General features: G+C 40.2%; 1 protein-coding gene across 1 annotated transcript; it reads right to left on the bottom strand.

Moving 5' to 3' along the window:
- Positions 1-11,725: 11,725 nt before the first annotated feature.
- Positions 11,726-13,387, bottom strand: LOC129890600 (phospholipase A1-Igamma1, chloroplastic). Its single transcript, XM_055966123.1, has one exon. It carries the CDS (start codon positions 13,271-13,273, stop codon positions 11,759-11,761), a length of 1,515 nt encoding a protein of 504 aa, XP_055822098.1. The 5' UTR covers positions 13,274-13,387; the 3' UTR covers positions 11,726-11,758.
- Between the last annotated feature and the right edge of the window lie 333 nt (positions 13,388-13,720).

Here is a 13,720-nt window from a genome sequence, read left to right as displayed (position 1 = left end):
TTGGATCGGGTGTCATATTCCGACACATAATCGGATTGGGTATCAAGTTCTAACACATAATTAGATTAGGTGCCAAATTTTGACACATATATGGTTGAGTCTGGGTCCCATGAGAGGGCCAAATATGTGTGTGGATGGTTCCATGAGAAGACCTTATAATATCTGTTATTTGTGGACTATTGAGTATAGCTGTAATGAACTAGAAAGTAAGATTTTATGAAGGAACCTTCGTCCATTCTATGAGTGTTAATAATTGGGGACTGAGAGTTAGTATAGGCTTATTCGTGGGTAAGAATGTAGAAAGTTGTGAGGCCATGTTATGATATGTGTGATATCCTATACCTTCGGGCCAAATAGGGGAGGTTACTTGTTAGTAGGGAGTTGGTTTTATTGGAGCTTCAATCAGGTGGTAGTGGTTGTTGTACTTGTTATGTAAGAACCATAATTAGTTAAAAAGTGAGGTTATGAGATAACTAAGTCATGTCTGATAAGGTAAACGTATTAAGACTAGTGGTAGTTGATTTTCCCATGAGGGGGTAGGGTCGTCGGTTGGCTAAATGTTAGGGCACAACGGAAGCATGGTGAGCCCATAAACCACAGTCCTCAATCTCATAAGATTAGAGTTGGTAGTGAACCTGTGGTTAGTAGATGGGTGAAGAACTATAAAGGTGAGAGGAAGGAGTTGTTGGTAAGTTAGGGTGGAAAGGTATATAAAACTTAATTATTATGATCTCTCTTATTTTTCTGTATATATATTATGCGGTAGGTGTCAGATTGAAATATGATGTTTACCAGTACGTGTTGTTTGTAGTGATACTAATCTTGCTATGCCATTTGGCATAGTCTGATTGCAGGGTCAGTGGAGTTCCCTAGTGAAAGTGAAGATGATCCTCCGACAGCTCCTAATTTCCTCCCTTGCAGTTGGAGCTGTGTCTTTTCATTTGTCTTGTACCTGTTTTAGAGTATCCTTGGGGTTTTTAGACAGTATATTGTATAAAACTTGAGCTTTGCATTAATATAGGTCTAATAGAACTTCTTGGTTTATTATTTAATTTTTCTATAATTTCTGCAATGCTTATTTCGTATAAGGTTAAGGGTTCTCCTACTTGGATCTTAGAGTGGGTGCCAGAACGGCTTGGTGAATTGGGTCGTGACAAAAACATTTTGTTTAGAAGAGTTTAATTGCCAGTTACATTTGGGCGTTATTTGTACTTATTATTGAGATAAATAAAATGGAGCAGCAGCTCCAAATTTAACTTTAAAAAAAATAAAATTCGCACATGTGAGCGAAGGACCTAAGATACTGTTTTTTGATCGCTTTCTCTCTCTAAAACTTCTATCTAGCAAGAGCTCTCAAGGAAGGGCATTTTAGTCATAAAACAAAAATGCAGGTGGACCCACCACCGGATATCGGAAAATTTCGATCCAAAGATGGGATCGAAGATCCCGTCAATACGAATCCAACGCAAGTTATTACAACTTCTAATTCCAAGTATAGCTCCTCTAATCAGCAAAACAATGAAGCGATCAATACTTGTATCACTGCTGAGGAGCTAAAACATTTTCAAAAAATCAACTATCTTCAAAGTCGTGGATTGATTCAACTAAAAGGAATTAGAGGAAATGAATCTTCATCAAAAGGACAACATACAGTCCAAATTTCACAAGAAAAAATTGATATCAGTGCGCACAATGAAGAGGCGCAATCTGCAAGAACAGCCGCAGCACACACGCATGAACTGCGCCTCCAAATTCGAGCAGATTCTGGCCATGTTGGTGATGGCGCAGTAGCAGGGGTTTGCTCTCCATGCCAAGATGAATCTTTGGGTATATGTTTCGCCAGAGGAACCAATGCCAGCGAACATAGTGCTGGCGGCGCCGGAGCTCCGGTGACCCAAATCGAACAAGATGAATGCCAATATGTTCTACAAGATGCTGCGCATCTTCCCACCCATGAGCGCCATCTCAGTTCCTCACCAAAAGCTTCGAATATCTCCAGGAACACTGACAATACATTTCTCGCCGGAGCTCCGACGAACTTTCCAGCACAACATCAACCCCAAAAGAAGCACAATGGGGGTGTGCATCATCCTATCTAGGTAGGGAACTTCGAATCTTTCCCAAATTGTTCAAATTCAAAAAGTCATCAAGACGACTGTGGTGGTGCCGGAGCTCCGGCGATCCAATGTACTGGAGACCAATGCCAAAAGGTTCATCAACGTGTTATACAGCTTCCAAGCTATCAAGGGTGCCTCGAATTATTGCCAAAAAGCTCAAATTCAAAATATCATCGAGACACTCCTCAAGCTGAAGAACACTGTAACATGTATGTTCAAGCTGAAACTGTGGATGGTGTGTTAGTTCATGACCAATACCAGCAGAAAAGGGGTAAAGTGCACATATTGGAATGCATTGAGGATCATGATCATGTCCCAAAAGGAGGTGCTGATCAGCAATGCAACAGTAGTCCTACAGTGGCTCCTCCAGATACTATAGCTAAGGTCTCTACTGTTAGAACTTCTGATATGCAACTCTCTGTGTCCAAGAACTCTGAGGAAATGCAGGCTCCAGTTCAATATGTTGGCCTTGTGAATAAACATAATGCACAGGGGAACATTTCCACTGGATATGTGCAAAAACAACCTGCACAGTTGAGTGAGGGACCCAATGTGAATCTGCAACCAGTTCAATATGTTATAAATGATCAACCCCCTAGTACTCAGATAGTTGCTGCAGAGATAAATAAACAAAAGAGTAAGGGCCAAGTCCAAGAAGACCATGCTACTGATCAGCAGCAGACCCATAAACAAACCAAACATACTCCTTACATTCCCAATAACCAACCTTTGATAATTTCTAACAACTTTGAACCTGTAAAAAATAAGTCGGTTAGAACTGAACCTAGTAGACCCCATGTGAATAGAACTAGCCTTGCTGTCCCTAATCATATTAATCATGTGGTGCCTCAGGCCTGGGCTATTGGAAATAATCCTGCCACCAAAACCACCACCCAAATAAGAAATCCCAATCCTAATAATCCCATTCCACCAAATCCTGTGGTCACACATACTCTAGCAACTAGGCTTAGAGCCCAAGAACGTGTTCAGAATGCTCCAATACATATCTCACCTCCTGAAATTACAACCAAACAAGGATACCCTGCAGTGTTGTTTACAGAGGAAGACTTCATGGTTAACCTAGCAGATAGATGTAAATACACTCTAGTTGGAAAATTTACACATACCTTGCCTAGAATGGAAGTAATTAGAAAGGAGTTTATCCTCCAAATAGAGCTTAAAGGAGGAGTGAAACTGACTCATTTCAACTCTAGACATTTATACATTGATTTGGAAAATGAGTTTGATCACTCCACAGTTTGGTCAAAAGGTAAAATGTATATCCAAGGCTAACTTATGAGATTGCAACTGTGGACTCCAACATTTAAACCAGAAGAGGAAACTCCTTTGGTTCCAGTATGGGCAATCATACCTGAACTGCCTTGGCACTGCTACTATATGGAAGTGGTCACACCTCTGTTATCTCCAGTTGGGAAAGTATTGTTCTTAGACTTGGCAACATACAAGAAAACCAGAGGTAGTGTGGCTAAGGTAAAGGTTCAAGTTGACCTTACCAAGAAAAGACCCCAACATATCTGGATGGGTTATGAAAAAGATGTGAATGGCAAGGGAAGATGGCAACCTATTCAATATGAAGGAGTGCCTGAGTACTGCCAGCACTGCAAGCACCAGTGTCACAACCATACTGCCTGTACTATGAAGAGAAGAGAAGAGGAAAATAGACAAAATAATTCTCAAGCAGGAACTGCAGCAGCCAAGTCTAAAGACCATGAACATCCACAAGCTGACAGGATTCAAGTTCAGAACAACCATTCAGCAGCTAATATACCACCTCAAACACAAAATGCCAATGCTAATAGGGAGGAAAATGGTTGGCAAATTCAAAAAAGAAAGCAAAATAAAGGACTCAGTACTGTTCAGCAGAACCAGGGCATCAAAACCACAGCAGTACAAGCCAAAGGTAAATATGTGCCAGTGCAACAGAACAACACAAGCTCAGGTAAGTCTTCTAACCCTAAAGCTATCTCCATTATCTCCAATACTTATACTGATCTTGTTCCACAAGATCAGCCCACTAACTCAAATGCAGGACCACAAAGTACTCAAAAAGGTAATGTTATCTCTGAAGTTCAGAGATAACCCCATAGAAATGATGCTACCACCTCTCAACAGCCAAAGAATCAAGGAACTCATGGTAATGAGATCACCAGGCATGCTACTAATTCAATTAACAATGTGGAAGCCAATGAAATCAATGCTACAAACCCAGGTATTGACTTAATGCTCCCACACCCCCATGGCTCCCCCACTACTTTATTGAATGTTTTATCTGTTGATGCTGCTGAAGTAGTTGAAGGAAGTAAGGAAGGGGGAAGTCAGGAGATCCCTACTAACCTGCAGGAAGGGGGTACCAAGGGGAGGGAATCTAATTTGATTGACCATAGGCAAGACTATGAAACCCCTGCAACCACTCTTCAAGCTACTCCATTGCTCAGTCAACAAACAGATGTGCAACATACTACAGAGCAAAGTTTGCAAGTCAAGGTGCCAGATAAAGGGGATACTGAACAAAATCAGTGTGCAACACCTTATTCATTGAATAACCAATCTACTCTATCACTGAGTAAAAAGAAAAGGGAGGCACTGAAAAAGAGAAAGACTATACAACCACAGCTTAAGACTCAGCCAAGAGTAAATTATGTCTTGGTTGAAAACCAAGCAGGGATTCAGGTGCCTTCTATAGAGCATTGTGAACTTAATCAGAAAACCATATCAGATGATTCTGAAGAAGAGTACTCAGTTACTGATCATGCCATACCTCTGCAAATTCATGATGTATCCAATGAGAGGCAGATGCTGAGTGAAGAAGGCAGTTTAGAAGACTTATCTGATGAATATAGGGTCACTTACTCTGAAGATGAGGAAGACCCTGACCAGTGGGAGGATGAACAACAAGAAAACCATCTGGAGGCATTCAGATCCACTATGACAGCCTCATTGCATAAGGAAAATCAGCAAGAAAAGGAGAAGAATGTGCCACCATCCAAAAGTAAGCAAGAAAGGAAGAAGAGTAAACAAAGTTCCATCAGCAGTTCAGATAATGTTGCTGTCAAAAGCAACATCAACACAAGGTCCAAATCCCACATGCTATTATGATTAGTACACTTTGTTGGAATGCAAGGAGTATTGATACTCAAGGTGCCTTAGACAGACTTCAAAGGTTGAAAGACTACCACAAGCTCTCTATGATTGCAGTGCTGGAACCTTTCTCCAACAAATCACAACTCCACTTCTACAGAATTCAGTTGGGAATGGATAATGCCATGTCCAACTCCAACAATAAAATATGGCTATTTTGGAATAAAGACTGTGTATGCAATCTTGTGGATCAGGATGAACAGCAGCTTACCTGTAAGATCAGCCATGCAGCTTGGCCTAAACAATATCTCATTACCTTTGTATATGCCAAATGCAAAGATTACATGAGAAGAGAACTATGGGACAAGATGCTTCAATTCTCTGATAGGGAAGAACCTTGGTGCACCATTGGAGACTTCAATGTAATTACTCATGTTGAAGAGAAGATGGGGGGCCAACCTTATAACATGAACAAGAGCCTTGAGTTCATTAGTATCATAGAAGCTTGTGGACTCACTGATCTTGGTTTTCATGGACAATAATTCACATGGTGCAACAAGAGAGATGCAGATGCCAGAATATGGAAGAGACTTGACAGAGCCATGGTCAATGATGCTTGGTTGGAGGTCATGCCTGTGAGCATTCTTAATCACCTGGCCTCTACAGGTTCTGATCACTGCCCTCTCCTGCTGGAATGTACTGAAAGACAAAGTCATACTATCAAATATTTCAAGTTCTTACACTGTTGGGTTGAAAATGAAAACTTCCTTGATACTGTAAGATCTTGCTGGGAAAGACCTGTGGATGGAAATCCAATGAGGACTTTCCATCAAAAACTAAAAAGAGTCTCTAATACCCTTAGCCACTGGTCTAGAAATCAATATGGTGATATATTTGCTTCAGTCAAACAATTTGAGGAACAGGTGATGCAAGCTGAAGAAAATATCATCAATGACAATTCTGAAGATAATAGAGCCAAGCTAAGTCAAATAAATGCCCAGTATATCAGATATTTGAAGATAGAGCAATCCATTTTAAAACAAAAAACTCAATTGCACTGGTTCAAAGATGGAGATGCTAATACCAATTATTTCTATGCCATCATCAGAGGGAGAAGAAGAAGGCTGTTCATCCATCAGATCAGTGATGAACAAGGAAACTCTATCCAGGGTGATGACAATATTGCAAGTGCAGCTTGTGCACACTTTGAGAGAATCTTTACTGCTGAGGAGAAACAAATCAATGAAGATGTGATTAAATGTATCCCAAAGATAGTTACTGATCAGCAGAATGAACTACTACAATCCATACCTACAAAGGAGGAGCTAAAGGAGGTAGTATTTTCTATGAGTCCTACTTCAGCTGCAGGGCCAGATGGCATGAGTGGCAAGTTCTTTCAATCATGTTGGGATATCATTAGTGATGATCTGCTGAAGCTAGTGCAACACTTCTTCAATGGTCACTGTATTCCCAGGTACATATCTCATGCATGTTTGGTTCTACTTCCTAAAACTGAACACCCCAACAAACTGTCAGAGTACAGGCCCATCTCCCTCAGCAATTTCACTAGCAAGATCATATCCAAACTACTCTGTCTCAGACTTGCTCCCATTTTACCTCAGCTCATTTCAGACAATCATTCAGGATTTGTTAAAGGTAGGAGCATATCAGAAAATATAATACTGGCACAGGAAATTATTCACAACATTAAGAAACCCAATGTAGGGGACAATGTAGTGATCAAGTTGGATATGGCTAAGGCATATGACAGGGTCTCTTGGTCCTTCACTTGTATGGTCATGAGAAGGATGGGATTTGGAGAAGTCATTATTGATATGGTGTGGAGGATCATGTCTAACAATTGGTATTCAGTCATCATCAATGGGGCAAGACATGGATTTTTTCATTCCACAAGAGGTCTCAAGCAAGAAGACCCCTTGTCACCTGCCTTATTCATTATAGGAGCAGAAGTACTATCCAGGATGCTGAATAATCTTAACCAACACTACCTATATACTGGATTCCACATGGAAAGAAAGGGCCCCCAAGTGAACCACTTGAGCTTTGCAGATGATGTGATCATCTTCACTGCTACCAACAACTTGTCCATGACTCTTATTACCAAGACTTTGAAGGTTTATGAAACAACTTCAGGCCAGCTAATCAACAAGGACAAGAGTCAGTTCATGCTTTCTCTTAATACCAATCCAGATGTTATTGATAGGATAAGCAGGATCACAGGCTTCAAGTGTACACATGGTCCCATTACTTACCTGGGCTGTCCACTCTACATTGGAAGGCAGAGAATCATTTACTATAAAAGTATGGTGTCCAAAGTTCTAAGAAAAATCAGAGGATGGCAGACTAAAGTGTTGAGCTATGGAGGCAGAGCAACATTGGTGAAATCAGTGCTGCAATCACTACCAATCCACTTGTTGTCTGCAATCAGACCTTTACATGCTGATACACACTGCTTTCCCCTACATTAAGTGGCCACAGAGCTGGAAGGAACTGGTTCCTATGATAGAACAGTGTCAACAAGACATAAGAGTGACCAAAGTTATGTGGATCAGACCTCCATCTTCCATTGTGAAATTGAATACTGATGGGAGTACATTAGACAACCCTGGGAAAATTGGAGCAAGGGGAATATTAAAAGACCACAATGGTAACTTAATATATGCCTTTGCAACTCCATTGGGAATGGGTACTAATAACCAAGCAGAGGTGCAGGCAGCAACTATTGGCCTTACTTGGTGTATTCAACATGGACATAATAGAGTGATATTGGAAGTTGACTCTGAATTATTGACTAAGTGGCTGAAACAAGACCTTAAGCCACCTTGGAGTATTCACAGATATGTTACAAAGTTACAATCCCTGGTCCAACAATTGGAATTCTTTCAGTGCAAACATATATTCAGAGAAGCAAACCATCCTGCAGATAACTTATCAAAATGCAGCCATATGTTCAATGATACACAACACTTCTACAACCTCCAGCAGCTACCACAGGAAACAAAAGGTTACATCAAGATGGACAAGCTAGGAATGGCAAGTTTCAGAAGGAAAACTCTGAAAAGAATCAAACTACCCTCTTGACTGATCTCATTCCCAATGTGTAATAGACTATTTACCTATATTTTGTTTTACTTCTTCTTATTCCACCTAGTTATTTCCTATTGGGAGAGTCTCCCTTGTTTATTACTTCAGTAGAAATAATAACACAATGCTAGAAGTAAAAGATAGAGTAGGAGTGCCTTCTTGTGTGGAAGCCTTGTGCAGGTACTCTACACATCTGCACCCTCCAAGAACAAGAACCTCCACCTATCACAACACTCAAGAGCATGCAGCAACAACAACCCAGACCAGCAACACAACATCACACACATGGATCCACACTCAACAGCCATCAAAAAGGAAGCTTAAGTTCCAATTTTGTTTACTGTTGGGTGTCTCATTGTTCAGGTATCATGCAACTTTGAGCCATGTTGTGGTGTTGCAGCAGCTGAGCCTGGAATTCATACATCACCTACCATCTACATACATACAACAACTCCACAACAGCACATGGAGCAACTACAGTACATCAACAGCAGGTGGAGGCTCATTCAACTCTAGGAGTTCCCTTCTTGTGGGTTTAAATTATGCAGGAACAATGGTTAAGGACCAACAACCCACCATAGACCTGCATCAACTCAACAACATCAATTGCAAAAGCTCCATTACATCAGCAGAAGTGAATGCCACTAATCATCATCAGCAGCAACCTAACAGCAACAGCAGAAGCAGGATGCAACATGCCACAACTGGGAGCTTGCCTAACTCACCTGATGCAGGCCCTTTTTGGATTTACTCTAAGGGTTGCAGTAACACAAGATCCTGTTCTGGGACTCTTTTGTATAGAAACTTCAGCCTGCATCTTACCTCTATCAACAACAATATCCTCCAGCAGCAGTTCCACCATTATGCAATTCTCAGAGAACACCTACAAGTCATTTTGCAGAATTTTTTGTTTGTAGGTTTTTCTGTTTTTGTTTGTGGGTGCAGGTACTCCTTACCAATTGTCTTTACAGGTTCAAAGCACCTCAGCAGAAGAGAAGCTACAGCAGGGCATGCTAGGACCTCTCTTCAGCCTCCTATTCAAGCCAACCTCTTCCCTGCAACATCTGTAACTAAGCTACAGCAGGGTATGATGTGCAGGGTGAGTTGCACCATGTGGACCTGTCCAAAGGCCTCCAAACTTTGTAGGATTGCAACAAATACTATAGGGATAAGGCCCAAGAAGTTTCATCACAAATGGACAATTGGAGACGTTAGGCGAGCGACCTTGAAAAAGTCAGCTGCCTTAAGCCTAAAGAGGGTGCCTTTTTTCCAACTTGTGCAAAAAGCCTCCAAATCTTGCAGAACTAAAGAAAGGGATGTTTGGGTATATCTCAAGAAGTTTCAACTAAATTGGATAATTGGAGACGTTAGTCGAGCGACGTTGAAAATCCTAACAGACCCCAAAGCACTCTTGGAGGTCCTTTCCTTTTTGCTAGCTGGTGTAAGTTCTTTCTTGCCTTTGGTTGTTTGTTGTATTATTGCAGGTTGCTGGATTGATTCATCAACATGCACTGACAATAACTACATAGAAGACATCACAGATACAACCATCAAAGCAAATAGAATCTCCAAGACCCATACACAAGACCCAGCCTGGTTTTTCTGTCTGGTTGGCTATTTGTTTTTCTGTGATGGTTTTTATGCAGGTACAACAACTGATGGGGAACCTTGGCAAATAAAAGGCATCAACATAGAGACTACAGCCTTCCAAGATAGGACCTCACCAACACACCAGCCCTACACCCATACATATTCCATCCCTACAACACCTGCAGCAGATCCACTGCTTCCCAAAACTCTTGAACCTCCTTGCTCCTTTAATTATTATGTGCAGGCACATAACATACCTTCAAAGGAGCTACTCAATTCTCCTTTGGAGGCAACAAGAAGCTGCCTACAGGTTTGCAACAACCCCTACAACTATCACGCTTGTTTGGTTCTTTATTTGCTTGTTTGTGCAGGTAAACAAAGTCACAGACAAAGGGACATAACAGCCACAATTGCAAGGGCCTCACCTACTCCCATCAACTCTTCATGCATACCTACTGTAGTCCTTCAACACCTGCAGCAGCTCCCTTTCATCCAAGTCTTTTGGAACTCCTTGACTATTTTCATTGAGGAGAAGACAAGAAGATGGAGCTCCAACAAACACAATGCTAATTATACAACAACCACCTGGAACTCTTTGCTTGTTGACTTGCTGATGTGCAGGCATATCAAACAGCAACAATGGACCCTTCCAAAGTGCAAGGCACCTTCAGTCAAATATTTAAGCCAGGGCTGCACCCTAGGAGCTCCTTCTTGGTTTATTTGTGGATGTGCAGGTACATCCCTGATCAGTCGACAACAATGGAACCATGCAAAGTTCAAGGCACACACTGATAGACTTCCGACCAGCTGTTCAAGTCAGGGCTGCACTACATACAAAATGCATGTTACACCTACTCTGTCCCTCAGCTTCCTTAACAACAACCCCAAGGTTGCTGGCTGCTATGGCTCCATTTATATCATTTCCTTTCACCCCCCTTAGCTGCTATTGTTGTGTTGCATACTTCCTTGGGATCTACTTGGTACGACATAACTACAAAGGGCAAAGATGAAAAGAATTTTCCCACCCCATGCGAGATAGAAGGTTCATATACTTGTTCTTCTTCAATTTAGCTATGTATGGTACGTAGCATAGTTGAATAGGACTAGTGTAGGTTACTTTCTTGTTTTCTCATGGAAGGGGAGAGTCTCCCTCATTTATGCTTTCTTAGTCGATTTGTACCGGGAGGAGTCCTCTCATAGGTTTATTGCTTTCTAGTTATAGTTAGTCTCCTTTTTGTATCGGAGATGAGTTAGCCGATCTTAAAAGGTTAGCCGACTTATGAACCACCATAGGATCGGAGGTAAGGTTTACGTCCCCCTCCTTGTATTTTTTACTTTATTTATTTATGTTAAGGCTTGGGGGTGATGCTCAACCCCTGACTGTGCACGAGAGGTGGGAGCCTCGTGTAGGGTCTGTTCCCATAAAAATAAAAAATAAAAAAAAAAGGCAAAATAGTTGGATATGTTCCCTTGTGCATGAGATATACGTTAGGCCTAATTCAATTTAGTTTTTGTGAAAACTATTTTTGTTCTTTTGAGCTTACTATAAAAATTCCAAATTCATGCTTACCTAGATATATCCGGATACATTCCTTGAGATTAAATGTGTTTTTCCTAGATATATCGTTCCTATGAGGAGTAATATTTCAATCCAGAAAATATTATCCACCTTTTTTTTTATTTAGTTTTGTTTTCTGCTACTAAGTTACTCTTTGTTGTTTTTTTCCCTAGTTGATATTAGAAGAACTTATTTAATCGCAAAGAAAATGTTTATACTGAGTGAATACCTTTAGGTATAGTATCATTTTATCATGTAACTTAAACATCTATTATATATATTTAAGGATTCAAAAACCACAAGTAATTTGTTGCAATACAAGTTCATCATGACTATGTTCTTCCATAGTAGGTGAAGGAATATCTTCTGGATCTCTTTTGGGCCTTACCCATCTACCATATGAATTACACTCTAACCCCTTGTGGGCCAATTGGTACCAACAAGTTGGAATTCTTAACTCATCTACAAGCATATCACATGCCTTGTTCACTAGTGCCACATCCCTTTTAGCATTAGACCTAAATGTTGAACTAGTACTCACAAAACCATCTACCAAATGAAGGTATGTCTCAAGCATATGAATCCCTATGAAATTGAACCCCCTTTTAAGACAAGGTGAAGACCTAACATCAAGCTTCAATTCAACACCAACATGTGTGTAAATCCACTCTAATGTCCCGGTAAAATCGTCGAATTTTTGTAAACTTTCATTCAAAACTATTCCAGGCATTCGAGGGACCAAGTCTTGTTTCACTGTAACGCGTAAAATTTTGACTCCCATTTGGTAAAGCTCGTCTCGAAATGCAATATTTCCAACTCTTGGGGCTGCAAAAGAAATAACACTAATTGGAAGTTTTGGAAAATTTGCTGCTGATTCATAAGCATTTAGTAGAGCAAGTGCACCCCCTAGGCTATGTCCTGTTATTGTGATGCTAACTTCTTCACCTTTTGTTTTGTAAAAATGTACCAATGTTTTCAATTCTTTCATGACTTGTTCTGAGGCACTTGATATGTTGTATCTAGTTGAATCACTCTTAGATGTGTATATACTAAGAAAACCATGTTCCACTTTTGAGTCCATATGTCCAATTGGCTCTAATTTCCTCTGCATATTTTCATACCATTCTGAAGGTGTCACAGTGCCTCTCCAAGCCACAACAATATCTCTCCTCCCAATTCGTCGCGATTCTTCATCATCACTCACTGCCACAAAACCAATCCAATTTGAATCTTTGCTCCATGTGTATGTCAATCTTGATCTTTCAAGCCATTGGGGCATATCTATGTGTGACATAGCATAGATGTACTTACTAACTTTGTAGCCACTATTGCTAAGGCCTGACTTGTCAAACAATTTATGACTATTGTACATACAACTTCCACAATACTCAGAGAATGAGTCAAAATCTAATGCATCATAAGTTACTTGAGAAAATTCACCATATTTAACAATTTCTCTACGAAGCAACGGGTCGAGTGGATCAAGAAGACCTTCCCATTCTTGAACACCATGAATGTCGCGCCATCGATGGGATATGTCCTCCTTAGGGGACATGGTAGGTGTGTTGGCCTTATCTTCATGAATGTTCAAAGAATTCCAATTAGAATGAGTACTAAGAGGAGGATCATTCTTTTGGTATGGTTTTTGAATGTTCAAAAGGTTTGACAATGTTTCACCAAGCCTATTTGATTTCTTTGAGGTTTTAACATCTTGGTAGGCATAGACTATGGGAACTCTATTTTTGTTTAGTTGATGGTTGTGATGGTGGAGATGTGTGACAAGGGGGTTGTGGATTGCTTTCATGGTGGCTTGAAAAATATGGACAAGAGAATTTTGGGTTGGATTGGAACTTGAATTTACTATAATATTTAAATGATGTGGGGTGGTAGGAAATTGTCAAAGTAAGAAAAAGAAGATTTCGATATTCAAAAGCAAGCACTCATTTTGAGTGTTTGACTCTATTATTTAATTGAAAATGGTCATCCATAATTTTCACGCGGGTAGGCAAGAAAAGGAGTCTTTCGGTACTAGTGGGGTACATTTTACATCAAACGAAACACGTTTATTTTAACAAGTGTCCTGTGAAATTATAATTACAATCAATAAAATGAAAGAAAATAAATTATGAGAAGCGAAATTTGCTCTATGTAAGAAGATTTAAGTCTATTGTGGTAAAACTTTTTATTAATTTAACAATAATCTTTTTAATTTGTTCCTTTTAAGATATAATAGTTTAATTACAATGTACAA

The sequence above is a fragment of the Solanum dulcamara genome, chromosome 5 (assembly GCF_947179165.1).
Source record: "Solanum dulcamara chromosome 5, daSolDulc1.2, whole genome shotgun sequence".
Lineage (NCBI taxonomy): Eukaryota > Viridiplantae > Streptophyta > Magnoliopsida > Solanales > Solanaceae > Solanum > Solanum dulcamara.
This window is presented reverse-complemented; position numbering and strand designations above follow the sequence as displayed.